The sequence below is a fragment of the Chinchilla lanigera genome, unplaced genomic scaffold, assembly GCF_000276665.1.
Source record: "Chinchilla lanigera isolate Chin_1 unplaced genomic scaffold, ChiLan1.0 scaffold00105, whole genome shotgun sequence".
NCBI lineage: Eukaryota > Metazoa > Chordata > Mammalia > Rodentia > Chinchillidae > Chinchilla > Chinchilla lanigera.
This window is the reverse complement of record NW_004955506.1, coordinates 694,258-720,970: the sequence shown is the minus strand read 5'-3', so window position 1 is coordinate 720,970 and position 26,713 is coordinate 694,258. Positions and strand designations below refer to the sequence as shown.

At 51.3% G+C, this 26,713-nt stretch overlaps 3 protein-coding genes across 12 annotated transcripts in view; 1 reads left to right on the top strand and 2 right to left on the bottom strand.

Annotated features, from left to right (window-relative positions):
• Ogfod3 (2-oxoglutarate and iron-dependent oxygenase domain containing 3) overlaps positions 1–1,225 on the bottom strand; it is a 25,238-nt gene extending 24,013 nt beyond the window's left edge. The window contains exon 1 of one of the 2 annotated variants that reach the window (XM_005407194.2): positions 1,025–1,225. In XM_005407194.2, the coding sequence (XP_005407251.1) occupies positions 1,025–1,098 (74 nt within the window). In that variant the 5' untranslated portion in view covers positions 1,099–1,225. The remainder of the gene's footprint in view (positions 1–1,024) is intronic. The other variant, XM_005407195.2, reaches the window with a different exon arrangement.
• Positions 1,226–1,237: 12 nt separating this feature from the next.
• Hexdc (hexosaminidase (glycosyl hydrolase family 20, catalytic domain) containing) lies at positions 1,238–18,143 on the top strand. Of its 5 annotated transcripts, none has more exons than XM_005407196.2 (13): positions 1,238–1,326; positions 2,399–2,535; positions 7,982–8,091; positions 9,504–9,591; positions 11,272–11,436; positions 12,405–12,588; positions 13,243–13,314; positions 13,765–13,960; positions 15,005–15,087; positions 16,420–16,498; positions 16,577–16,678; positions 17,066–17,155; positions 17,683–18,143. In XM_005407196.2, exons 2-13 carry the CDS (start codon positions 2,452–2,454, stop codon positions 17,888–17,890), a joined length of 1,461 nt encoding a protein of 486 aa, XP_005407253.1. In that variant the 5' UTR covers positions 1,238–1,326; positions 2,399–2,451; the 3' UTR covers positions 17,891–18,143. The 5 variants fall into 5 exon arrangements, with proteins under 5 accessions (XP_005407253.1, XP_013361535.1, XP_013361536.1 ...); XM_013506081.1 differs by having other exon boundaries at positions 13,723–13,960; XM_013506083.1 differs by lacking the exon at positions 1,238–1,326 and adding an exon at positions 5,653–5,792 and having other exon boundaries at positions 2,450–2,535; positions 13,723–13,960.
• On the bottom strand, positions 18,071–23,880 carry LOC102009633 (chromosome unknown open reading frame, human C17orf62). 5 transcript variants are annotated; one of them, XM_005407199.2, is made up of 7 exons: positions 23,172–23,372; positions 22,498–22,603; positions 21,706–21,747; positions 21,241–21,314; positions 20,603–20,699; positions 20,207–20,351; positions 18,071–19,898 (listed from the first exon to the last, which is right to left on the bottom strand). In XM_005407199.2, exons 2-7 carry the CDS (start codon positions 22,580–22,582, stop codon positions 19,778–19,780), a joined length of 564 nt encoding a protein of 187 aa, XP_005407256.2. In that variant the 5' UTR covers positions 22,583–22,603; positions 23,172–23,372; the 3' UTR covers positions 18,071–19,777. The 5 variants fall into 5 exon arrangements, with proteins under 5 accessions (XP_005407256.2, XP_005407258.1, XP_005407259.1 ...); XM_005407201.2 differs by having other exon boundaries at positions 23,156–23,264; XM_005407202.2 differs by lacking the exon at positions 23,172–23,372 and adding an exon at positions 23,058–23,122.
• Between the last annotated feature and the right edge of the window lie 2,833 nt (positions 23,881–26,713).

Here is a 26,713-nt window from a genome sequence, read left to right as displayed (position 1 = left end):
GGATTTTTTAATTTATGGGCTCAGTACAGAGGAGAATGAAATAAGGCAGTCCCCAGGAAAGCAAAAAAGATAGCAAACAAACTTTTTTTTACATGCTAAGGGATCTTTCAGTAATAATTCCAAATCCACCATCAACTACAAGATTTAAAGTTCTCAAATTAAGCCGTTCCTGTCATCCTTTACAGCTTCCAAAGTTGGCTCCGTGCTCTGAGAGTGAAGGTGCACACACAGGGACTCCTCAGCGGCAGGGTGAGCTGCTCTTCCAGGTGGGCCACCCACCTGGATTGTGTCCAGCCCACACACACCACGTCTCAAGGGCAGCAGCGGTGCCACAGGAAAACCAGACCCTCCTATCTCTGTGCCACCTGCGTGGTGTCTGTCTCCATTTTGCTCTCTGCCCACTCCCTGGCTGCCCCTGGCCTCTTTCCAGCTGCTGACACCTAGAGAGCTCCACAGTCTGCTGGGAGGAGGTGCGGAGGGGGGAATGGAACCAGGGCCTCTCGCAGGCCAGGCAGGGCTCTACCACTGAGCTGCACCCAGCCCCCAGGTGCATTTTAACGACCTCCCTTTCGCGCCAACAGTCCTTCGCCCGGCAGTTTGCACCCAGCAGCCCAGCGTAGAAACTGGGAGCGCTGAAGGGGCCAGCATGCCTGCGGAGCAGTCTTCCAAGGGATCAGTGATAAAAGGAAAGGCCAACGGAGCATGCGCCGAGGTGACTTTGAGGGCACACTCTCAGGCTTGCCACCTGTCCCTATATAGGGTCTCCGCCCGAGTTAGGGTTGTAGGCCCTCCCCACCCGGCCAAGGCCGGCTTGGGTTCAGGAGGTGACAAAGGCCGGGGAGTGGGCACTCGCCGGGTGCCACGCCCACCACCTTGGTTCCGCCCCGCGGGCCCCGCACCCGCCCTGATCCCGCCCCTCCCGCGGCCCCGCCCACCAACCCCGGTCCGGCCCCTCGCGCGGGCCCCACCCCGCTGCTCGTGGCCTCCCAGCGCGCCACGCTACGCGCTGCGCGCTGCCCGCTACCTGCTTGGGCGCCGCCGCTCGGCCGCCCCAGTACCCTCGGCGGTTCTGAGCTGGCCCCTCCGCTGAGGCGCCATCCAGCCGGGCCGCTGCAGAGCCGGGCGAGGAGCGGGAGCCCCCGAGCCCGGAACGAGTGCCGCTACAGGGAGCGAGGCAGGTGCCGTGCTGGGACGCGGGAGCGATGCGCTCAGCGGTCGGCACGGCCAGGCGCGAGCAATCGGCCGCCGAGCTGCGGGGCGGGGCGGAGCCTGCTCTTCCCGGAGCGCCAAGCACCTGGGCGCCGGACACGCGTAGCCGGCTGCCGGGTGAGTTGGGCCGCTGGGCCGGACCGAGCCAGGCCGCCTTTCTTACGGCCATGCGCCTGCTGCGGGGGGCGGTGCCGCGGAGTGCTCTTGGGTACGAGGTTCAGAGGCCAGGACTTAAGGGCGCTCGACACTGAGCAGGTGGAGTTACCGGCCCTGTGCGCGGCCAACGTGCTGAGACTTCTCGCCGCACCCGGCTAATCCTTTGTGCTTTTACTAGATAGGAAAAGACGAGCTCTGCTGTTTTCCCGGAGGGTTCATTATCATCCAGATGCATTTATTTTAGTATAAATTACAGTCAGCTCTAATACACTTAGGGCTCATTCCCTTCCCAAGTTATCATTGCCTTAATTTTTAATCCAAGCTGGTTGTTCTCTGATCTGGAGTAAAGCTTGCAGTTTATTCCTCCCTACAAACAAACTGACCTGTATCCTAGACATGTGAATTGATTTTATGTTGTCCAAAATTAAATTGAGAATAATTTTCCTACAAAAATATCGGTCATTGGATCTGATAAAAAATAGAGACATCTAAAAAAAAAAAAAAAATAGAGACATCTTCCTGTCTGTATTATCTAGTGTAGTGTACGGTAGTTTGAGAACCTTTGGGGATGCTGCTCCGTGCAAGAACACTTGTGAGGCCCAAGGTACTACCCTAGCGTACACACACACACAGATTTTGCAGTTGTTTGTGCTGAAAATCATAACCATCATAAAACCGGTGCTGTTTTATTTTTAGGGGCAAGTGGACAAAGTCTCTGTATTTGAATATGGAGATACTCAAATTCTCCATTTTTGTGTTAGTAATATGAGTTTCCTCTAAGTTAATAAAGCAAAACTAGGTAATATCAGAACTGAAACAGAAAGTGTTAAGGATGGGACTGAGGAAGAAGCCACCACACGTTTGGTTGGTTGGTTGGTTGGGATGTTTTTAGAGACAGTCTTACTATGTAGCCCAGGCTGGCCTCAAACTCACGGTGATCCTCGTGTCTAAGCCTCCCTAGTGCTGAGATTACAGGTATGTGCCACCATGCTTGGCCCACCATGCTTATAAATAACTCTGATTTCTCTACTAGGAAGAAGTCCCTGAACAGAGATCCTGTTATAGGAGTTCGCAGAAAATACTGAAATGTCAGATTCCACAGCATTTAAGATGAGACTAGTTCATTTGGACTTTAAAGGAGCTCCACCAAAGGTTTCATACCTCTCTGAGGTAAGAACTTCCTTTTGCTTCTAGAGAATCACCTTTGCCTTGGGGTACAGTCTTTAACTTTGCCAGCAGTAACCTGAAAGTGGGCACTTGTGAAACAACCACAAAGCCCAAGGTTGGGGCAGGTAAGGCAGCAGTTTTGAGTTTCATTTTTCCCATATTCCCTCACAAAATGAGACAGAACAGTCACGGTGGCACAAGGAACAAAAGAAAGAACGAAACAAATCACAACCTCTTTTTTGTGGATTGAATTGTGTGTGTCGTCTCACTCACACACACACACACACACACACACACACACACTAAAAGAAGATAAATTCAAATCTTAATCCCTGCCAGTGTCACCTTATTTGGAAAGATCTGCGTATGTGTAAGCAAAGTGAGATTAGGTTGTACTGGATTGCAGTGATTCTGAATAAGAAGAGAGGAATTAGCCAGGCCTAATGGCACACACCTGTAATCGCAGCACTTGGGAGGATGAGGCAGAAGGATCACTGCACGTTTGAGGCCAGCCTGAAATACACAGCAAAGCCCTATCTCAAAAAAAGAGAGAATTTAGACTCAGAATTGTGCAGAGGGAAGATGCCAAGAGGACATGCTAGGAGGACACCAGTGACAAAAGAAGCAGACTGGAGTGATGCAGCCACAAGCCAAGGAACCCTGAAAATTGCTGCAACCTCCAGAGGTTGGAAGCAGCAAGGCAGGACCCTCCTGTGGATCCTGCAGAGAGAGCATACTTCGCCGACACCTGGTTCTGGGACTTCTGGCCAGAACTGTGAGAGAAAACTTAGGGTCTTTTAAGCCACCCAGTTTGTAATCAATAAAACTAGGAATCAAGTATCCCTGTGAATTCCAAAATTGAAATAGGTGGGGCCATGCCCAGATAGGATATTGTCCATGTAGGGTTAGCAGCCTGGCCCAAGGTAAGGAAAGGAAAAAGAAATTTCAATGATGTTAAGACAAAGGACTCAGAAGATAGGCCCCAAATAGATGTCCTGCATAGCAAGAACCCAAGGGAAGGTTTTGCTGACTCTAGTTTGAGGTGAGTGCAAAGGCTCTAAAGAGTGTGGGGGGGTGGTGCTCTGCAAGGCCACAGGGCTCTCAGAAACGTGTAACAGAACTTCCTTCCAGAAACAAAACCTCATAGTAAGGACAAAAATTGGGAGAAGAATTTACATCAAACTAAGTACATCACCAAGGGTGAAGGAGAGAATGCTCAGATCCAGGAATAAGGGTCCAGAGGTTGCAGAAACCAAGAAGCACTGCAGAATGAGTGACTCAGAGCCTATAGAGAAGGGCCCTGGGGTGTCTGTCTCCATAAGAACCTATTCTAAAAGTGACCATAAGAAACTCTTCTAAAAATGAACAACAGGTAGCATATGCCTGTGATCCCATTATTCAAAGGGATAAGGCAGGGGGAATCACAAAACATCTTTAGATCAGACCCAGCTGGACTGCATTCGTTCCCCCAGTACCACCGAAAAAAAGAGATGATCTCCATGGCAGCCATGAAGTGCATTGGGAACACAGGGCCACAGAGAGATGAGAATATCATATGCAAAGAAGATGAAAGAGACCCAGAATGATAGACACTGAAATCAGAAACCGAAGTCCAGAAATGTGATGATCAAACTGAAGGCAGATGTGAAAGGTTGCCTGTGGAGTTCATGAATGTATTATGAAAAAAAAAATGCAGATAAGAAAACGAGGCTTGAAGAAGCACAAAAGTGACTGGCCACCTTGGAGAATACAGTAATTGGAAGTAAATGACAGGGAAAAAAAATCCAACATGAGACAAAAGAGTATTGTGACAAGCTGGTAGGTGCAGGAATAGGCAAAGAAGATCCAACTTATGTGTAACTGGGGTGCCTTGTTCAATTACTTTGCTGTGTGACAAATCACCCCCAAACTTGCTTAGGACCACAGCCTGCCACCCGACATGTTTCTGTAGGCTGGATGGATGGTTCAGCAGGTCTAAGCCAGGTTCTCTCCTGTGATCAGTCCTGGAACAGTTAGAAATACTTGATGGCTCCAGGTGGCCTCATTCAAGTTTTTACTGTCAGCATCTTGGTCTCCTCAGCATGTGTTCCCTAGGAGGCTGGGCTAGCTTTCTTCAGCATGGTGGTGAACAAAGCCCTGCTGCCTCTTACTGTTGGGAAAGCAGATCCCAAAGCTAGCAGTCCCTCTTGATGGGAGAGCTGAGTGATTGTGGCCACATGTTCGGCATTCTCTGGAAGAGATAATCAAAGCAGCAGTTTGGAACAAAAGGTAAAAATATACAATTCAAAAAAATCTTCTTACTGGGCATAGTGGTACACGCTTGTAATCCCAGCATTCAGGAGGCTGAGACAGGATCACTGTGTGTTTGAGGCCAGCCTGGGCTAAGGCCAACCTGCACTACATAGCAAGGCCCTGTTTCAACAACAACAAAAAAAAACTTCCTAAAATAAAATACTTGAATCTATACATTGAAAAGACATACTGTGTACCTGGAAAATTTATTTATAATGATGTATGTGAAGATATCTTTTAGTAAATTTGTCAGACTTTAGGGAAATGAAATGAGAAAAGTAACCTTTTATGCATTCAGAAAAATGTCCCAAGTCATATAAAAGGGAGAGAAAACCAGTTGGCATGAAACATTTAGATAGCAACATTTTATGACTGAAAAGAGTAACAGATTTTAAATAGATGAGAAAATAGAATATGAATCAAATATTTCTAGCTAAATCAGCCTTTGATTATAAAAGCCACAGACCAGCTGTGACAGATATCTAAGAACTGAGTAGAATACGAGGAGCAAGCTTCAGCATTAGGATGGGGGTCGCCAAGTACTAACTGAGAGAAGAGTCTTCCTTAAAGAATTCCAGCTAGTATGCCAGGCATGGTGGCACTTTCTGTTAATCTCAACACTCAGGAGGCTGAGGCAAGAGGATTGCCGTGAGTTCAAGGCCAGCCTGGGCTGCACAGTGAGTTCAAGGCCAGAGGCAAGCAGATTGCCATGAGTTCAAGGCCAGCCTAAACTGCATAGTGAGACCTTGTCTTTCTTTCTTTCTTTATTTATTTATTTATGTATTTATTTATGTATTTATTTATTTTTTAAGGCCTTGTCTTTAATAGATAGATGGATGGAAGGAAAGAAAGAAAGAAAAAAGAATAGAAGGAAGGAAGGAAGGAAAGAAAAAAAGAATAGAATTCCAGCTAATGGACACAGAAGGAATGGCCATTGAAAGTCAGCACCTTGCACAGTGAAATGCTGGGTGAGTGATAATTCACTGCCGTTGGGAATCAGGTTCGTGGGGATGGAGGCTGCTGTTACTTGAGCCACTGAGAGCTAGCACTGCAGGTAGGACAGCCCAGTTGGGCTGTCCATGGCCACTGGGATGTATTCCTGCCCCAAGAATGGAACTTTGACTCTAATCACATCTTTGAAGCTAAATACCAGCAGGAGGGAAAACAAGAAATAGAAATGCTAAGGGCAGATCCATAATTTTGAAAACCATTTAGAATAAATTACTTGGTTTCTTCAACAAATGAATTTCAAATTAAAAGAAAAACAGGCAGGGGAGACTGTTTTTAAAAACACCAAACCCTGAAAGATACACCAAAAAAACGCATGGATCTGATTCAAATAAGCCAAAGAGGTTAAAAGACTTGAAAGAGGAACATTTTTTTGTAAAGAGAAAAAAAAAAACAAGGCAAAAACAAAACAACACAAAAACAATAAAAATGATACAGAATTTCAAAACAAGGTACTAAAAAGTTAACAATGGTTGTTATATTACATATTGTTATCTTCAACAAAGTTGCAACGAAGATGTAAGAATAAAAGATTGAGCAAATGAGAATAAAAAATAATTTTAAAAGCTATTAGAAATGAAATAGAGTTTCATTAATCAAGGTAGTAGGGATTCAACAATGGTTGTTGTATTGCATATTGTTGTCTTCAAATTAGTTGTTCACATTACCAGATATAATCATACAAAATTGGTCAGAAAAAGAAAAATTTAAGTATTAACTTCTTTTCAGTAAACCAATAGACATCAGCAGTACAATTATCCCAGCTATCCTTGTATATCCACATATTATTTTTCCTTCCTTCTTTCTTTTCTCGTTTGAAAAGATTTTAATATGAATGATAATAAGGAATTATTAAACCGTACACCATATGTTGTATGCACAACTGTAATCCCAGTGACTCATGTGGCTGAGGAGTGGGAATCGAAAGTTCAACACCAGCCTGGGAAACTTAGTGAGATTCTGTCTCAAAAAAAAAAAAAATAAAAAGGACCGACGATATAAATCAGTTGAGGTCTTGGGTTCAATCCATAGTTCCTCAGAAAGAAAAAAGTATTGCCAATAATTTGGTTAGTTAGGATAATGACTTGCAATTTTTCAAAAGTCTTTACCAGGTAGTGATACAAATTATAGGTGAAAAAGATGTCTGAGATTTGTTTTGAAATACTCTCACCAAAAAGAAGAATGGAAATTAGCTGAAATAATATCGGCGAAATGTTGGTAACAATGACAGCTGAGGCTCGTTCAGTGATTTCCTGCATTTGTGTATGTGTGTACAGTTTCATAAAGGAAACCTGTGCCCCAGTCCAGTGTGCAGACGCCAGGCAGGCGCGTGTGTCTGTGAACTCCAGGCCTGCTGGGTCTCAGGCACCTGCTGCCCAGTGTAGAGCTGCCCAGTGGGGTCCTGGGCATCAGGGTCAAGGGCCATGGAAAGCCAAAGAGGAAACCAGAGGCAAAAGCACCCAAAAAGGTGAAAAATGCCACAAGTGTTGTATTTATGTGTCCAAATGTGGATGATTGGGTTGGATTACTTTTTTCCATGATTGGCTTTTTTTGTTTTGTGTTGTATTTTTGAGAAAGGGTCTCTTACTATGTAGTCCAGGCTGGCCTTGAACTCACTGTGTAGCCCAGAGTGGCCTCAAATTCACTATGTATCTCAGGTTGGCCCTGAGCTCAGTGATCCTCATGCCTGAGCCTCACAGCTGCTGGGATAATAGGTGTGTAAGGTGGCCTCTTTTTGATTCACAGTCACTTACTGATTACCCATTGTATGAATTAATCTGTAGCTAATAGTTAGTCCCACACTGACTTCCTCCTTCAATCCAGCATGTTTCAGAGTTTCCTATAATCTGGGAAAAGAAAACTGCTCTTCCTCCTTCCAGCTCCTGGGTCCTGCTGCTGGAGCTCCTGCTGTTTGTGGGCAGCGTGCTGCTTCTCTTAGGCAGTGTGCTTCCCCTCCTGTCACCAGCTGGCTGCTCCTGGTCTAGTGGAGCATATGGTACACATTCAAGGGTCAGAGTTTTCAGGAGAAGTAGGAGTAGCAACTGCTGTCCAGCTCCAAAGGCTGGAGAGGAAAAGTCCACGTGCAGCACAGGTGCTGCTTTGTGTTCAAACAGCGACATCTTCCTAACAGCCTCCCTGTCTCCCACAGATCTTTCCTCTGTTCCGTGCTCTGGGTGCAAATGGCCTCCTCATTGAGTATGAAGATATGTTTCCCTACGAGGGCCATCTGAGGCTGCTGAGGGCCACACATGCATACAGGTACAGGTGTCACCTGGCAGCCAGCAGGGCAATCCGAGGGGAGTGAAAGGCTCCGGGAGGGAAGGTACAGTGACTGGGGTGGATATGTCCCTTTACTGTCTTCCGAAATGCATGTCTTCAATTATAAAGATTGATTGAGAGCTGGGCGTGATGGCGCACACCTGTGACCCCAGTGTTCTGGGAGACTGAGGCAGGAGAATCACAAGTTCCAGCCTAGCCTGCGCCACTTAGTGAGATCCTGTCTCAAAAAATAAAAGTCCCAGGAGGTAGCTCAGTGCAAAAGCCCAGTACCACAAAAAATTAATTAATTAATTAAATTAATTATAAAAGTAAAACATTATAAAAACAGAACACATTCACTGGAGTGAACTTGGAAACATTTTTAAAAAATGCATCTACCAGCCCCACCAGGAAGGGTGTGATTTGCAATTCAGCCTCTCAGTCCTGCTCAGTATAAGTCTGCAGCAGGCTCCCCGAGCCCTGTACTGGGCTCCAGTCAGGTGAGAGCCAGACCTGGAGTCAGAAGTGCAGGCTGAGGAGAGATGGGACCTAGGGGGTCCGGAAGGCATGTGCAGCTCCCACAGGCCAACTGCAGATGCCCAGAAGTAAAAGGGTGAAGCAGTGGAGCTGGCAGATCCCTAAAGAAGAAATAAAAGTGACCAATAAGTGATGCTTTCACTAGAACAACTATGCAGTGCTGTTTGGGCCACTGATTGGTAAAGCTTCTGCCTATATTGTGCCTCTGTGACAGTGAGCCTAAGAAAAAGTAGCCCAGCTGGTGGTAGGATGTCAGGACAGCCTGGCCCTGCTGGTATCTGAGCTTACCTGCCCATCCAGCCTCTCACCACAGTGGGCAGGCCCAGCGGCAGGGGCAGCAGAAAGCCCAGGGGGTGCTTGCAGTGGGGTGCTTACTGCAGTACCTCTACTCTGCGTGCTCTTCTGTGATTTTTCTAACAGTGGACATACTTTGTTTTTCAAAGGGAAAAAACTTCCTTTGAAGCTTGAAATAGGTATTGAGTAAAAACAACTTTCTATGAATAAAGATTGTCTAGAGCTCGCTAAGAGATGGCTCACATACATGCAGAACCTAGAAGCAGTTTTGTTTTTAGTGAAGCTCCTAGACAGCCACCCAGGATGGCACTTGTGAAGCACAGGAAAGTGACATGTGCAGGGGTCCTCCCAGGACTGACCCAGGCGGCACTGCTGGCCTGGGGGCCATGCTTAGGTCAAGGGCTGTGTGAAAGCAGCTGAGAGGTGACTTTGCCTCCCAAGGCTGGCCGCCAACCCCCACTCTGCAGCTGGTACTTCTGTGTAGGCCAGGTCTGTGTAAAACTCAGACAACCTAGAGACTGGCTCAGACCAAGCTGACCGACTGGCTATCACATGCCTAGCCATGGTCTTTGTCTCCCCAGCCCTTCTGAAGTCACGGAGATCCTTCGTCTGGCCAGATGCAGTGAGCTGGAGGTCATCCCCTTGGTGCAGACCTTTGGACACATGGAGGTGAGAGGCACGGGTATGGGTCCAGAGGCTAGGCTTGTTCCCAAGCATAGAGCTTGCACTGTACTGAGAGGCCACCGTGCAGACGCTTCCATTCCCCACAAGCAGCCAAAGAGCACACACTCCAGGTCCAGCAGCCTATGGGAAAGGGAGAGAAGCCTTCCATTTCTGTTTGAAAACAATTCAAGAATATTTTTCATGACACGGGAGGCTGAGGCAGGGAGGTCATGTCTTAGTCACTTTCTTATTGCCCATAATACCCAGCAATACACAATATAGTAATACACAATACCCAACACCGGCAGTTTAAAGGAAGAGATTTTGGCTCATGTTTGCAGTCCATGGTCAGCTGGTCCAGGGCAGAAACAGCCTGGGCAAAAAACATAGCAAAGGAAAGCTGTTTGGGCTACAGCAGTCAGGAAGCAGAGAAAAGGAAGGGAGGTCCTGGAAAGGAAGCCAACCCCCCCAGGCCACACCCCAGTGCCTCGCCTTTTCCCACCAGGACCACCTTTTAACAGCCAGTCTGTGATCCAGTCACCTTCCCAAAGTCCTGTGCCTAGGCATTTGTAAGGCTCTTGAAGGACATCTAGATACAAAGCATAACATGTTGCAAGTTCGAGGCCAACCTGGGCTGTATAGCATGACCCTGTCTCAAGTAAAAAAAACAAAAAAAACATATTGCCCATTTCTACACTAAAGAATTGGGAAACAAACCCAATGTTGATGTAATGGCCTAGGGTGCATGAATTCCTCTGCCTAATACTGAACTCCCTCAAGTTTACCAGCAGCGCTTCTGCTTCCACTTCAGTCTACACTCAGGGAAGAGGGTGCTTTTGCTCCAAGCCCCAGGCACTGCTGGGCCTGCCCGCAGGCTCTTAGCCTGCCTTTTGGAATCCTCTCCCAAAATTCAGTCCACCCAGATTTTCGAGTAGGTTCCCCCTGTTACACTCCTGTATTTTGGGCACTCCTCTGGCTCTCAACACCAGTGTCCTCTGTGTCGCCAAATCAGGGACAGGCTTAGGTCCCCTGACGCTTCTCACCCTGTGGCATCACTGAACCCCTTCCCTGGCCCTCAGCCTCCTGGTTTCAGGCTTCTAGCTATACCCCCCAGTGCCCTGAAAGCCTGCCTTCTCTGGCATTTAAGTCCGTCCCCTCTGGCAGTGAAGTTGCTGACTTTCGCAGCTGGGGGACCCTGAGTGGGGGAACAGGGAGCAGCCCTCACCGAAAGCGTTTCTGTGCTGCTCACAAGTAACCATTTTTCAATTCACCTTCAGCTGATTTCCAGAGCCCTGAAGTGGCTATTTTCATTTTTTGTACTTGTTTTGGGAAGGGTTTGCCAACCGCTTCATGCTGAAGTAGCCAAAAGAGTGTTCACCCCAAACTCTGAAAGTGAATAGACCCTCCTGTCTTTCTAGTTTGTCACACACCCAGTTAGAATGGGGAGAGGAAAGGAGGCCTTTGAGAAACTAGAGGGTAGCAGGTTTGGAAGTTGCTACCTGCTGGGCAGCCAGCCTCCCTGTCTCCCATGCTGCAGACTTCTGGGTGTCAGGAACCAGGCTGCGCCTCAGCCTGGTAGACTGAACAGAAAATGTCATGGTGGGTGGCAGGAGCCTCATGGGGCAGTGGGCTCAGGCACTGGGCACCTCCCTCTGCAGTTCACCAGCCCCTCCTGCCTCCCTGCAGTTCGTGCTGAAGCACTCAGCATTTGCACACCTCCGAGAAGTGGCATTCTTCCCCAATACCCTCAACCCTCATGAGGCGGAGTCCCTGGCCCTGGTGAGCGCCATGATTGACCAGGTCCTAGGGCTGCACAAAGACGCCCGCTGGCTCCACATCGGGTGTGATGAGGTAGGTGCCTTCATTCCACATTCCGCACCCCCTCTTCTTCAACGTCACCTTCTCCCAAGCCAAAGTTTCTTGTATAAAAACCCTCGAAGTGCCAAAGAATAAAGAGCCTTGCCAAGGAGATGGGCCCCATCCCATCCAGCTCCTGGGACGGATCATGGCCTGGCATGCAGTAGGGGCCTGCAGAGGCAGAAAGAGCTGTGTTGCCCCCAAACGCACAGAGCCACCCTCTCACGGGCACACCAGGCCCCAGAATTTTGTTCTAATCAAAGAAGTGCAGTTTGGGTGGTGGTAGGGGGTGCACTACTTTTAGACCCTAAAGCCCTCATTTGGAGAGGTAGTCTTGGGGGGCCAGGCAGCGTCCCCACCTTTCTGCCTCACTGCTTGGCTCCAGGTGCACGGGCAGGACCTAGGGATGCTGAGCCAGGCCTCTGTAGGTCTGGAGCCCACTGGAGCCTGATCCAGGCCTGCATCTGCAACAGTCAGCTCATGGTTCCCTTTAGGAAAAGAGTGTGTGTTTGTGTGTGTGTGTGCGCGCGTGCACGCATGCTTAAAGTGTAGATTTCAGCAGCTCTCTGCTCATTTGGGAAGATGTATGACCATCATCACTGCCCCCCTTCAGGGCCCCCCTAAACCCCAGGAAGACCCTGCCTCAGCACCTGCAGCCCCTAGCCTGCTCTCTGTCTGTCTGGCCCTGCTTCATGTGGACATTTCACCTCAATGGAGTCACACAATATGTGGCTTTCTGCTTCTGACTTCGCTCATCGAATGTGTGCAGGACAAGGTCCATCTATGTTGAAGCATGAGTCAGAAACATCCCCTGGTCAGGGTGGGATATGAGTCTGTCCATTCCTCAGAGCTGAGAGTTAGAAATCTCAGTCCCCACTTAGCCTCCTCTCTGCACTCAGCCACCCCAAGACTCCTGACAGTGTGGGCACAACACCTACCTAGCCATCCACCTCTTCCTGCAGGTCTACTACCTAGGTGAAGGGGAGGCCTCTAAACAGTGGCTGCAGAAGGAGCAGAACAGCCAAGCCAAGCTGTATCTGTCCCACATCCGGGCAGTGGCCAGCCATGTGCTGAGCCAGCACCCCAGCACAACGCCCCTGGTGTGGGATGATATGCTGCGGGACATTCCTCAGGACCAGCTTGCAGGTGGGCCATGCAGGGCTTGGGTGGGGACTTCTACCACATGCCTGACACCCTGACCTCAGGATGTTCTGAGACTGAGCTTCCCACTAGTCCTGCTCTTCGTGTGTGCACGGGAAAGCCAGGTCTACGTCACTCCTAAGCAGCCGTGGGTCTTGCAGCATGTAGGCTAGTGGGCAGGAAGGCACTATGGGAGCATCAGCACTCTGCCCATGTCTTTTTTTTTTCCCTTGAGACAGATCTTGCTATCTAATACAAGCTGTCCTTGAACCCACTATGTAGCCCAGGCTGGCCTCGAACTTACAGCAACCCTCCTTCCTCACCCTCCTGAGTGCTGGAATTACAGGCATGCTCCATCATGCCTGGCTTTACCTGTATTCTTTGTGACCTGACTCTGTCCAGGGGCCTCTGTGGAGCACAGACAGACGCACTGGCTCCAGGAGCCTAGTCGCTTCCAATGTGGGAGGTTTTGAAAAGCATTCTCTGTGGCTGTGCTGTGTAGAGCACAGTACCTAGCCTGTGCCTGAAAGTCACCAGGCCTGACAAGATGGTTTATATTCCATTTTCATGCCAAAAGAGTGTGTCTGTGCCTGAGGGGCTTGGAGAGTGGCCTGGATTGGCGGGGGAGGGACCACATTCACATTCTTGCCCTGTCCTCAGCATCTGGGGTGCCGCAGCTGGTGGAGCCTGTGCTCTGGGACTACAGTGCCGACATAGATGTCCACGCCAAGGGTCAGTACCAGGCTGCCCAGGATGCCCCAGTCACAACCTGTGTGCCCAATACCCTCAACCCTGGAGGCTGTTCCCCACCCCCATGACGCTGTGATGTAGGCTGCATGGCCTGCAGGTGTGCCCTGATTAGCTCAGCTGACCAGTGTGTGATGATGATAGGACAGCTGCTGCCCCGCTTTGCCCTGCTTCACTGCAGACCCCACCCAGGACAGGGATGGGACACCCTAGTGGGAAGCTTTTGCTCTTCACATTTCTGCAGGACATTTTCCTGATGAGCCTGTGAACTGGGGGCCTCTTGTGAGAAGCTGAACTCTACTCCACAGCCATCAGCCCAGGGCCAAGACCACTCCCACTGCTGGGCCAGGACAGTGCATGACGTGGGCACTCGCGTCCTGGGCCCTCACACAGGCTGTCTCCACAGAGCCACTCACCCACCTGCTTTCCACCCAGTCCTCCTGATGGAGAAGTACCGGGAGTGTGGCTTTCTGCGACTGTGGGCAGCCAGTGCCTTCAAGGGGGCTACGGGGGCCAACCAGGCCCTGCCCCCGGTTCAGCACCACCTCAGGAACCATGCTCAGTGGCTGCAGGTGGCAGGCAGAGGGCCAGCGGATACACTGCAGGGCATCATCCTGACTGGCTGGCAGAGGTGGGTTGGTGAGAGGTTGGTCCTGGAGCCAAGAGTGGGGGCAGCTCCCTAGCCTGGCCACAGCCTGCTTAGTGTGACCTCAGGTGTCCCAAGTAGGGCCCAGATTCTGTTAAGGGGCACCATCTGCACTCCACACCAGACTGGCTGTGTGTCGTGGGGCATAGCAGGACACAGGATGGATGTTGGTCTTCTATAATCCTCCTCACTTGGAAAGTAGGGCAGCATATCAATCTCTGTCGTCAGCCTACCCTACCTTGGTCCTGACCTGTGTGTAGGGTGGGCAGAGACTGGGTTTGCAGTGAAGTAGTAGAAGCAGGACCATGGTGGGCATCCCCAGAAGCCATCAGGTACTCCAGGATGTGACCAGAGTGCAGTGTGTGACTGCAGTGTAGGGTCGGCTCCCAGCACCAGGGTGCATCCAGGAGCAGCAGCCAGCTCTGCAGAAGCTTCCAGGTGGCTCTTACTGTCTGCTACCATGAAAATGCCCAGAGCATCTACTCTGTGGGCCTGGGGTTTGCTGGATCTGGACGACACCAGGACTGCCCCCAATGAGTAGCGCTCTCTGTGCATGGGACAGGGGCTGGAGCCCAAGAAAGTTTGACTTCAGCATCACAACACCCACCTTTCCGCTTGTCCCCACCTGCCACACCTGCGGCCACATCCACCTCCAGCCAGCTCCCAGCTGAGGAAACTGAGCTTGGAGCAGGTGGAGGTGCCCAGGCCCACGGCATTTTCCTCGTGGGGCCTTGGGGAAAAGCATGGGTGTTGGCACAGCTGCCAGGAGGCAGAAGGAGGATGCTGGGGGAGGGACACTTGGAGGGAAGGAATATTGCTGTGGGCCACATATAAAACATACAATATAGTTAATATGTATAAGTGACAAAACTTCCTCTTTAAAACTAGGCACATACAACCTACAGCCTGGGTTGGACCCTTGTCTGTCCCTGGGGCCCCAGGACAGGAGCAAGGACACCTTGGATTAGGGTGCCTCTGTTGGGCTGGATAGGCGGAGGGCAGCAGAGCTGAGTGTCCCTCTCTGCACAGGTATGACCACTTCTCCGTGCTCTGCGAGCTGCTGCCCGTGGGCATCCCGTCACTGGCTGCCTGTCTGCAGTTACTCCTCCATGGTATGTCTGCCTGCTGCCTAGCGTCACCAGCTCCTCCTGGGCACAGATATCCCCCAACCGTGGCCCACTTTGGGGTTAGACCTCAGTCCTCATCACAGTGGGGTCAGCTGCATTGAGGAGGACACTGACACAGCCTAGCTGGCACAGCCACCCACCCACCATTGATCCAGCCTGCCTGAACCCCGGTCTTCAAGCCGAGGCCTGAGGCAGGCTGCAGAGTCAGAAGTCACACTCACTGAACCTGCATGAAATTAATGCTTTGTGGGGCGTAGAAGAAGAGTCCGCCTTTGCTATATAAATGTCCTGAGAGCCAGGAGGCAGCTTGTGCAGAACCAGGGACCCCATCACCTAAGGGAGCAGCTGGACTGGATGCAGCAGAGCAGACAGACAGGGTGCTCAGAGCAGGGGCTGGTAGTAGGACCTTGGTGAAGTCCATGGTGCACAATCAAACCACACCAGTGTAGGAATGCACAGGTGTGTGTCCCTGCAGACTGAAGGGTCGCTTTCCTTTTTTTTTTCCAGTGTTTTTGAGACAGGGTTTCACTATGCAGTTCAGGCTGACCTTGAGCTCACTTTGTAGCCCAGGCTGGTCTCGAACTCACAACAATCCTCCTGCCTCAGCCTCCCAAGTGCTGGGATTACAGGCGTGTGCCACAGCACCCAGCCAGAAGGGTCTCGGTCAGAGTGAGGACACAGTGCCTGCAAACATGGCTTAGCAAGGAGCCAGGGTAGGATGTGCAGAGGATGAGTCTTAGCTTTTACCAATTGTTCACTCTGAACTATGGAGGATATACATTAAGGCAAGGAGGCAACAGCACATACCCCACACACCCCGAGTGGGGAGCTGTGGATGGGGCTGCATTGGCTTCTATGTGTCAAGTTTTCAAGGGAGCCAGTGCTTGCTCCTGCCTACCACACGACCAGGGACCCTCCTGCCCTCCTATCCTGCCACAGCCTCGGTACTGACTTGTGCTATCCATGCCAGCACTTGCATCCCCGGCTTGTTCTGGGAGCTCTAGAATATCCCACTGTTGAGGGAGCTTCAGGTGCAGACTCCACAAGAGCCTGGCCCATCTGCACAGGGAGCCAGGGCTCAGCCAGGTGGTGGCCCTGCCAGCAATACCATTGGTATTTCTGTTTTCTGGTCTTTACAGTAATGAGAAGTGGCAGGGCTCACCCTGAGGTCTCCTGGGATCACAAGTACAGGGCTGGGCTGCGCTGGGGCTCCCATCATGCTCTGCCTGAGGGCCTGAAGGCCCAGACTGCGTGGTCTGCAGGAACAAGGACTCCCCTCCCCTCCCTCCGACAGCTTCTGTCTGTGGTTGGTTTCAGGAGGATTTTCTGAGGATGTGAAATTTAGAGTGGAGAACCACCTTGGGGTTTCAAGCCCAGGAGTAACGGATGCTGTGAGGTAACCGCACCCTGCCCTATCAGTCACACCCCTGCCCTCCCGCTGGGAACCACCCATCTCAGCCTGGCTCTCTGGCAGCGAGGGAGCCGGCTCCTTCCCTGGCAGCAGCATTCACGCCCTGGTCACACAAGTCAGCCTCCACCTGAGCAGTTCTGTGGACGCGCTGCTGGAGAGGAACAGGTAAGTGGCCCCCACCCCCACTGGTCTCCTTCACAAAGGCTTTCTTGGGAGAAGCAGGTTTTTGTCTTTTGGTTTTTGCTTGTGTAACAGTGTCTTGCTGTATAGCCCAGGCTGGCCTCCAACTTGCAATCCTCCTCCCTCAGTTTCCTGAGAAGTACAACTTTTTAATATTGCTACTAAACCAAGCACTCCAGAAGCTAAAGCAGGAGGATCATGAGTTTGAGGCCATTCTGGTGACACAGTGAGTTCAAGGACAGCCAGGACTACATGGTGAAACCCTGTCTCAAAAATTACCAAATTCTTACATTTTCCCAGGGGTGTCACTACAAAGCACCTGTGTTGTTAGCTGCTGTTGGCTAGTGTGCTCACCTGTCTGCTTTACCCTAGGTATGTGACCGGCTGGTTCAGCCCCTACCATCGCAGGCGAAAGCTCATCCACCCTGTTATGCTCCAGCACATCCAGCCTGAGGCACTCAGGTGAGCACCCTTGGGGGTTCAGTTAAGACCCACTTTCTGGGGTTGCAGCCTCTGATGAATCTGATGTGTTCCCTAACACTGCCCTTGACATCACTGAGAAGCTGAGTGGTTCCTAGTCCAAGAGGAGAACATCACCCACATGCTCAGGCAGGCCTGGGGCCCACCTTTGGAATCTGCCCACTTGGGGTCTACCTGGTCCTGCTGTACCCAAGGGACCCTGGCTGAGAGCCCTTGTGTCCCTGTGGCTGGGGCCCCATGCTGTCTTCCCTTCCCCTCCTGGTCAAGGCTGTGAGCTGAACCTAACAGTGTGTCACACATGACAGCAAGATGCTGCCCACTGTATGACAGTTCACGTGCCACCAAGAAAACTGCCAGCCAACTGTAAAATGCATCCCGGTCAGATGCTAAAGTATGCCCAGTTCACTCACCTACTTGTCCCACTGGGTAGGCTGAGGCATGGAACAGTGCTGACCTGTGAGGCTGGGGACATCAGCAAGCACAGCCACTCACAGCCCTGTTGCCCTCAGCCTCCTGGGCAGGTGGGGTGCACTGGTGCAGCAACTGGAGGTGGCACTGCAGTGCATCTTCTACCCTGACACTGTGGAGGAGTGGCTGGAGGAGAACGTGCACCCCAGCATGCAGCGGCTGCAGAGCCTGCTGCAGGACCTCACCGAGACAACCCTACCCCCACCCCTGCCTGTCAGCCCTGCCGGGGACATGGGTCAGAACCCCTGAAGGGCTCCTGCCATGGGCTCGGTGCTGTGCTGTAGGCCCCAGCGGCACAGGCTGAGGCAAGCTTTACACTCAACACGTTTCTCCTGCTGTATCTAGACCGCAGCCCAGGTCGCACAGTACAGGCAGAACTTTTGAGCAAAGTGGGAAACCCTGAAGGACAAGGTACATGGGACCTGTGTATGATGTGCATGTAGAACTTTATTAATTCATCTGAAATAAAAATACTACAGGCTGCAAGTCCCATTAACAAAAACTTGAATCGGGTTTTTTGCCAGCTTCCTGGTTTGCAGTTGGCCTCTCTCTCACTGAGGAATGAGCCTCAGCCCCAAGATCCCTGCAGGGAAGGCCAAGACAGCACCCTGCAGCCAGGGAATGGGCTCTAGAGCAACTGCTCCTCCCTCAGTTGAAGCATTCAGGTGCACAGAGGCTGGATGTGATGGCACACACCTGTAATCCTAGTTATCCAGGGGGCTGAGGCAGGAAGATCACAAGATCAAGGCCAGGCTGGGCAACTTAGCAAGACTGTCTCAAAATAAAACTGAAAACATGGCTTGAGATGTGCCTCAATGGTAAAGCAAGTCTGCCTAGCATTTATAAGACTCTTGCTTCAACCCCCAGTATCATCAAGAAAATGAAGCCATAGGCCGATGAGCTAGACATCACTTGCTGTATTTCACACATTTCTTTTTAGGAAAGAAAAACCTCCCAGATTCAGCCATTTAACAGCCAGCACTGGGCTGTACATTTAAAGTGCCACATTTCCCAATTCATGGCTGAGGGGCATCTACTTCCAAGCAGGAGCTCTGGCCTGCTTTCACCAAGGTACTAGCCTGACCATCCTGCCCAGCCCAGGGCCAGTGGCCTCAAAGCAGCCTCAAACCTGTGTCTCAGGGATGCTCTGGCTCTCTAGTTCTGCCTGGCTGTGCCTACAAGCACAGCCTCGTGGGTGCTGACCAGGGACCAGGAGTCCCCAGTTCTCAGGCCTGGCTCCCAGCTTCTGTGACAGATGGCCAAAGCCAGGAACGGGGTCTGCACTTGCAGGTTCCAGGGCTCAGAGCTGGAGCGGGGTCTCTGCAGAAGAGCTTGTGGTCTTCAGACGCCACAAGATGCTTGAAGAAGTGACCTCCCTTCCTTGCCCAGGCCGGGGTGGGAGGTCAGTGGTCCTGTTGTGGGCAGCAACTATGCTGCAGTCTGGTGAGCTAAGGCAAGCATCTGGGCAGGCAGCTAGTATGTTCGTTTCCCTGGGGTCAGCAAGGGAGAGGGGTTCTTGGGGAGAGACAGTCTGAGTACTGCAGCCCCCACAGTCCATGGTGCCCAGGCATCCTGCCCAGGGTCAGGTCCATCTTAACAACTGAGGACATGCAACCAGGAAGGGTAGGATGCACCAAGATCTCCAAGCACAACATGCTGGCATCAGTATCCAGAGAGGCCTGGCTCTCCCCACAGGCACAGGCATGTGGCCATCATATTATGAATAGAACTTAATGCCAAAAGCCCAGGGCTGGCAAAGCCTCTGGCTGTGGGCAGGGCAGGCCCTGGGCCCATGCTGGAGAAAGTCTGGGTGTCCTTCTGTTTCAGAGTCCATGGGATGAGCCAGGCCATGCTGTCTATCACCTCCACATTCCACTTTGCCCAGGCCAGGGCTGCTGTCTAGTTCTGGGAGGGGTGGTGACTTCTGAGCCCCCTGGGTTATGAGCACGGCTCTGGGCAGAATGGAGCCAGGAGTGTGAACAGGCCAAGGCAGGCAGTCTGTCCTTGCTGCCCTGGGAGCCACAGGCAGGCGTCCAAGACCTGCCAGGAGCCTTGCAACGGGCTGCTCAGATAAGGCGCTGTGGGAAGCCAAGAGGATACTGTGGATGGTGCTCACCCATGGCCACCCTGGGCCTGTCAGCTCTGGCTGCCAGGAACATCAACCTCACTGTCGCTGCTCTGCGACCGTTCCGAGGGACTCTCCAGGCGGTGCAGCTCCAGGAAGCTGGTGATGAGCTTAGCGATGGCCTCCACGTCACTGGGACCAAGAAGAAGGGCGGGTCACCTAGCAACAACCAGCAAGATCTCACCTGTCCCTCATCCCTGACCACCTGACTATAGCCTCGGGGCTTCCAAACTGGGCCCAGCATCTCTTGTCCTGGCATCGCTTGCCCCAGCCCCAGCCCCTCTGTCTGACATTCCCTCTGTGGGCAGCATGGCAGAGCTGCCTCTAGCATGCACATCCTTCCTGCAGGTCCCTCTGTTCCTCCCCGTAACCCAGACAAGGGGCAGTCCATAAAGAGGGTCAGGTCAAGGGCCCATGCTGCCCAAGGGGAGTCCCCTTACCTGCGGTGCCCCATGACTGCACTCTGGGTGAGGGGATGGGAGAAGCCTGTGGAGAACCGCAGCACCACCATATATCCTTTCCCAAAGTAGCGGACCTTCTCCTCCTCCACATTCACATCCCGGATGTCATTCAGCAGGACCACCACTGCGGGGATGTGCAGGTCAGAGGCCACAGCCCCTGCTCACCCATTCCACCTACCTGGCCCCATGACCCACCTCAGCGCCCACCTGCCCTGACCCCATCTCAACAGACTGAGCCTCTGAAGAAACATGCCTGCACTCCACCTCAAAGGCTAGGGGGAGTCTGGGGAACCCTACCACTGAGCACATAACCTTGGACCCAGGCTGTGTCCCCTTTCCCCCAGATGCACAGTGTCCCAACTTTTCACATCTCACCTTCATCATGGCCTGCTCTAAGAAGGGTCAGCAGCTTCCTGTAGAGGCTGAACGTTTTCAAAATGACCTTCCCAGTGCTCTTGTTGAAGATGGCTTCCTGGAAACCAACATGCACTGACCACACACAGAACTCCAGGGAGAGCCCTCATCCCCACCCACATCAGAGTGGACACCCAAGGGGCCCTCCCAGTCAGAACATAGCCCCAGAGCCCACCAAGCTGACCACCAGAACCCAGTGTGCTGTTTGACTCCAGGATTCCCACCAGGCACCAGGGCAAGACAGAGTGGTAGAGCAAGTGGCCTCTCCTCTTTGCATCAGGACAGGACAGCAGTGAAGCCACAAGGAGGCAGAGGTTAGAGGTCAGGAGCACAGGCCAGGTAGCTTCAAGGACTCCCAAGGGCAACACAGGCAAGGAAAAAGCACTGGCTGCAGGAGGATGCAGACTCCCCCCTCTGTGCCCCAGCAACCCCTAGAGTAGAAAACTTTGGTGAGAATAATCATCAGGAACGTGTGGGAGATTCCTGGGCCCAGGGATGGCCACAGGCAATGTCTAGGAGCCAAGTCCAACTACGTGAACACCTCTATGCTAGGACAAACGCTCCAGGACCAGAACAGGGCTCACCCTGCACTGCCTTACCTCCCAGTCCTCCAGATTTTGCACAGCCACGAAGAGGCAGCCTGTGACATAGAAGAGCTTCCAACCCAGACTATCTGCAAGAGACACAGGAGCCAGCCCATGAGGAAGAGGCAAAGCCACATGCCACGGAGCCCAGCACAACCTTTCCCCAGATGCTGGGCACAGGCGCCGGAGCAGCAGCCAGGGGCCAAACTAACTGCCCCTGGGAGTCCAGCTGGGGCGCAGGGGGTAAGGTGGAGCGCTGTGAACCTGGCTCCTTCCTGCAGCAGGATCTTAGGCAATCACTAGAGCCTCTTAGGGAATATTTGATGGCACAGGAAACTGCCTGAGATCTGGAAGTGCAGGCTGGTGGGCAGCACACCACTGCAGCGTGGGCACTGACCACCCCAGAGGCCATGCCACAACCACTCGCAAGTGAGTTCTTCCAAACAGGTGAGGAAACAGAGAAGAGACAGTGTCTTTTACCTCCACTGTAGTAGGCAGCAGCCAACCCAGTCGACAGGATGCCTGTGGGGAGACAGGAAGCGCCTTGCTACCAACCCCCGAGGAGGCCCACTTTCTCCCAGAGCTGCGGTGGAGGCAAGTGGGTGCTCCCCACTGCAGGAAAGCTGTGTTCTGGGGCACATCAGGCAGAGATCCTCCATGCAGTGCAGGGAAAACAAGGCATTTGTACAAACATCAGTACACATGACTGGAGCTCCCCAGAAACCCACAAAGGAGCCAGAGACAGTTACCACCCGCACAGCACACAGTAAGGAATGACAACTACACAGAGAACCACACAGCACACAGCAGTGTGCAGAAGGCCACAGAGTGCCCCAGAGACGTGGCTGCTGCAGCCAGAGCCAGCACCTCCACCCACGGTCAACGCATGTGCCTCTGGCCCCAAGGGCACAAGCCCTCCAGGCAACCAGCGATGGGGGATGGAGACCAGGAAGTGACGTGGACCCAAGAGGGAGACTGAGACAGGGGAGAGGCAAACGGGAATCCACCATCACCCACCACACGGACCAGAATATCAAGAGTTTTACACACTGTGGTGACGTCGGGGTGGAAAAAAGAGGAAGAAAAACACAGAGCACACAGAGTGTTAAACTGGCATTATCTGTAAGCCCTTGTAGGTAGGAAAAAATCCGACAACATTAAAAAAAAAAAAAAGCAACAGGTATATTTGGGGTAGAACAAAAGAGGAAATAGTTTATTTTGTTTTCATCCTTTTAAGACTTTTCTTTTGGGAAAACATTTAGAAAGTCTTACCAACTAGGAGGGACCACGACCGGATGCCTGGAGCCCTCTTCAGATGGAGACAGGAGCTGGTGCGGGTCTCCACCCGCATGTACATCCTGGAAGGTGTCTGCACTGGCTGCGGACAGGGGTGAGAGGCAGCTGGAGCCCTGGAGCCACATGTGGCTTCCTTCTGAGGAGGCTTCCCCTGGTCAGCTGTGCGGGCTGCCATGGGGTCACACCGACCACCCTGTCTGCCTTTCCTACCTGGAAACCTTAGCCTTGCCAAAGCCATCGAGCCCCTGTAACCCTCAAACTCGCGGCACGGTGACCCACTGGAAACCCTTTTCCCCTGTGGTAGCCTCCCGTAAAAAAAAGGAACTGAAAGAGCCATCATGGCTGAGCCAATATTGGGACAGAGAGCAGCTCGCTCTCCGCTCTCCCAGGCATGGACGCTGTAGACCACCCGGAGCCCGGCCCAAACCCGACGGGGCGGCCACGGGAGCGGGGAGCTGCCACGCCCGCAGGCTGACTCCCGGAGACCGCGCGAGGATGGCTCCAAAGATACCCAACACTAAGTGGCGATTCAAAACCTCAGGAATGAATCCAAGAGCCACGACTGTGTTCCTCCGCTGACAGCTGACGGCTCCGCGAACGCCCCGGCCCCGCACACCGCACAGCACACACGCACCCGTGCATACACACACCAGCTGGCCGGGTCTGCTCAGCCCGCTGCGGCCCAGCGCGCCGGGACGACTGCTCGTGGAGAGCGCCACCTGCGCAGGTGGATGGGTAGGGGCGCGGGGCCTGACGTCCCCCGGATGTCCGCACCAGCACCGCAGCCAGCAGATTAGGTCTGCGAGGGGGCGGGGTAGCCGCAAGGGCTTCCGGGTTTGGCGACTGGGCCGCAGGGACTTCCGGGGTTTGGACAGAGCCGCATGGTCTTCTGGGGGCGGGTCCGCCATGACTGGGGTGGAGGCGAAACCTCGCGGGCACCAGGAAGTGAGGGTGGGCTGCGGGGTTTAGGACTGGGAGCGAGCACTGCAGACTCCCTGGGACGAGTGACGCGCACCCTCCGAGGCCCGCGGAAGGCGCGGCGCGAGGAGTCCTCTCGCGTGGTGCGGCGGAAGCAGCGCGCAGGGCAGGGCGGTGCCTCTGTGAGCAGGGAAGGTTAAGGTAAACCCGGAAGAGCTGCCCCGACGAGCGGAAGAACGCGGTCCCCGACGTCGCTCCCGGCGGTCTGTGCAGTGCTGGTTGCTGGAGATGTTATTTCTGTTTTGCCAGTTTTTTTCGATCTATTAGTGTATGTCTCATAATTTAATTGGATATTAGCAAGACAGTGCATAATGTTACCTTTTTAAAAATATATATGCTGGGCGTGGCTGTGCATGCGTGTAATCCCACCTACCCAAGAGGCCAAGGCAGGAGGATGGCAAATTCCAAGTAGTCTGGGCAATTTAGCAAGACAGTGCCTCAAAAGTAAAAACAGACAAACCAAAAAACAGTGTAAAGGCCTGGTTGTATATATATAGGTGGGTAATAGAATGCTTGCCTCTCGCGGGTTCATCCCAGTACCATAGAAAATATGTACACAAATGTATACGTATGTGTATATGCATACCTACCAGCTTGCAAAACTACAAGTTTTACCTTTACAGGCGCATTATAAGGAAATTCAGAGGACTGCGGTGCACTTCCCTGGCAGGCACAAGGCCTTGTTCCATCTCTGACCCCTAAAGAAAAACATTGGAGATGACCTTACTACTTTGTCAGCCTCTTTGAGATCTCTGTACCTATAGCTCTCAAACCTGAGCGTGCGACAGGTCACCCAGAGGGTATGCTAAAATACAGACTGGGACCCTGTGCCCAGTGCTTCTGAGTCAGCGGGCCTGGGTGGGGCCTACGAATTCAGGTGGTGGTGTTCCGGCCTCCTGGTCTGGGAGCCATACAGATAGATGTAGATACATAGATATTTTTGTTAGACAAGGTCTCACTATGGAGCCCAGGCTAGCCTCAAACGCGCAGCAGTCCTCCTGCCTCAGCCTCCCAAGTGCTGGAATCACAGGCGTGTGCCACCACAACTAGCTTTGGGAGTCATTTTAGAACCAGGGATCTAAGCTGTAGCAAAAAGGTTCTGAAATTGTAACCAAGAGCTAAGCTAACTTTTGTAGTTTTGTTTGCTTTTACCTGCTTTTAAAAATCAACTAACAGGTCCCATTGCTAACCAGTATATTAGTCTTCAGCTAGCCATGCTGTGGATGACATCACTGACTGAAGTCACCTGAGGGGTTAGGGAGCTTCTGGGAAAGAAAGTCACCTTCTGTCACTGGAGAAAACTTCCTTTTGTTTTTGTTATCCTCCTTCATTCTGGGTCTTAAAGATCAGTTCCTGGGAAAGGAACTGGTGACAGGAGTCAAGACTTTCTAACCAGCAAATTTTCTTTTTTATAGTTGGATACACTACTCCTTTCTCAGTAATTAATATTACATCACGGGGCTGAGGCAGGAGGGTCACCATGAGTTCAAGACCAGCCTGGATTACATAATGAGACCCTATCTCAAAAAACCAAACAAAAAAAAAAAATGTGACTTAGCGTTTTCTAGCACATGGGAGGTGCCCAACAGGCAATTTAACTGTCATGACCACAGATGTAGCCCTTCCTATATATGTCTGGCAGCATGCTAAGTGCCTTACAAGGGTTACCTGATCTAAATCTTGGGGCTCCAGGAGGCAAGTATGATTCTTGTCTGCATTTCTTGGAAACAAGGACACTAAACTTGAGAGGGATTGAGTAATCTGTCCAAGGTTATTTAGTTTGTAAGTGGTAGCACGGCTGAGGTTTGAACCCTTTTGCCAGTAACAACCCAGTGCTAAGCATAGGTGATGTGACTAAGAATAGCAGTGTCTGCCCCAAGGTCCCTGGCAGGCTTCTAGCCTGGCCGCTAGATTCACACAGCCTGGAGGTGGACCATGCCTCCTTTCACCTCTGTAAACCCCACATGGCCCACCTTGGTAGACAGTCAGGCCCTTAGAAAACTGGAGAATCCTCTGTATTTCCAGAGATTAGGGAAGATTCTAATGGGTACTCATACCTGCCCTAGGAGCCATCTGGTAAAATAGAGCAGGGGTCAATGAACTGCACACCACAGGCTAAACCCAGCCCACCACTTACTCATATTTTATATTTATTTATTTATTTATTTATTTATTTATTTATTTAGTGAGTCAGTCAGTCAGTCAGTCAGTCTTTTTGAGACAGGGTCTCTTCAGTTCAGGCTGGCCCTGACCTCACTTTGTAGCCCAGGCTGGTCTCGAGCTCACAGTGGTCCTCCTGCCTCAGCCTCCTGAGTGCTGGGATTACAGGCGTGTGCCACCATACCTGGCTTTTTTTATTTTAAAGAAAAAATAAAATTTCAGAACAAAATAATAGAGTAATTGTTAACACACATTGCTTATTGTTATCATCAAAGTAGTTACTCAGAGTACAGGGTACAAGCATAAATGGTATTAGCACAAACTTTTCTTTTCAACGAACTAAGAGAATCTAGTAGTATAACTATCTTAACTATCTTGTATTTTTTCCTTTCATTCTTTTCTCCTTTTTTCCACCCCAGTTGCTCTTTCCTTTTGAAGTTCCTTTCTCACTTTACAATATCTGTTTATACATTGTGGATCTTATTTACTCTTTTGGTTTCTCATACCAGGAAGACAATACAGTGTTTACACATGTGCGACTGGTTTATTTCACTTACGAGTATGGTCTCAAGTTGCATCCATTTACCTATAAAAGTCTCCAGTTCATCTTTCTTTATGGCTGAGCAGTACTGCATTGTATAAAAAGACCACATCTTTTTTATCCATTCCTTGGTTGATGGACATTTGGGTTGGTCACAAGATTTAGCTATTACAAATTGTGCTTCTGTAAACATGAGTGTACATATATTGCTGTGGTGCAGTGTTTTTAATTCTGGGAAGATACCCAGAAAGGAAATAGCTAAGTCAAGTGGGACCTCCAATCCTAGTTTTTTGAAGAATCTCCTTACTGATTTCCATGGTGGTTGCACCAGTCTATACTCCCACCGACAGGTTCACTTTTTCTTCACAACCCTTCCAGCATTTGTTATTGGTTGATTTCTTGATGATAGCCATTCTTTCTGGGGTGAGGTGGAATCTCTGTGTTGTAATTTGCATCTCTTGAGTGATCAATGATGTTGAACATTTTTTCATGTATTTATTTGCCATTTGTATT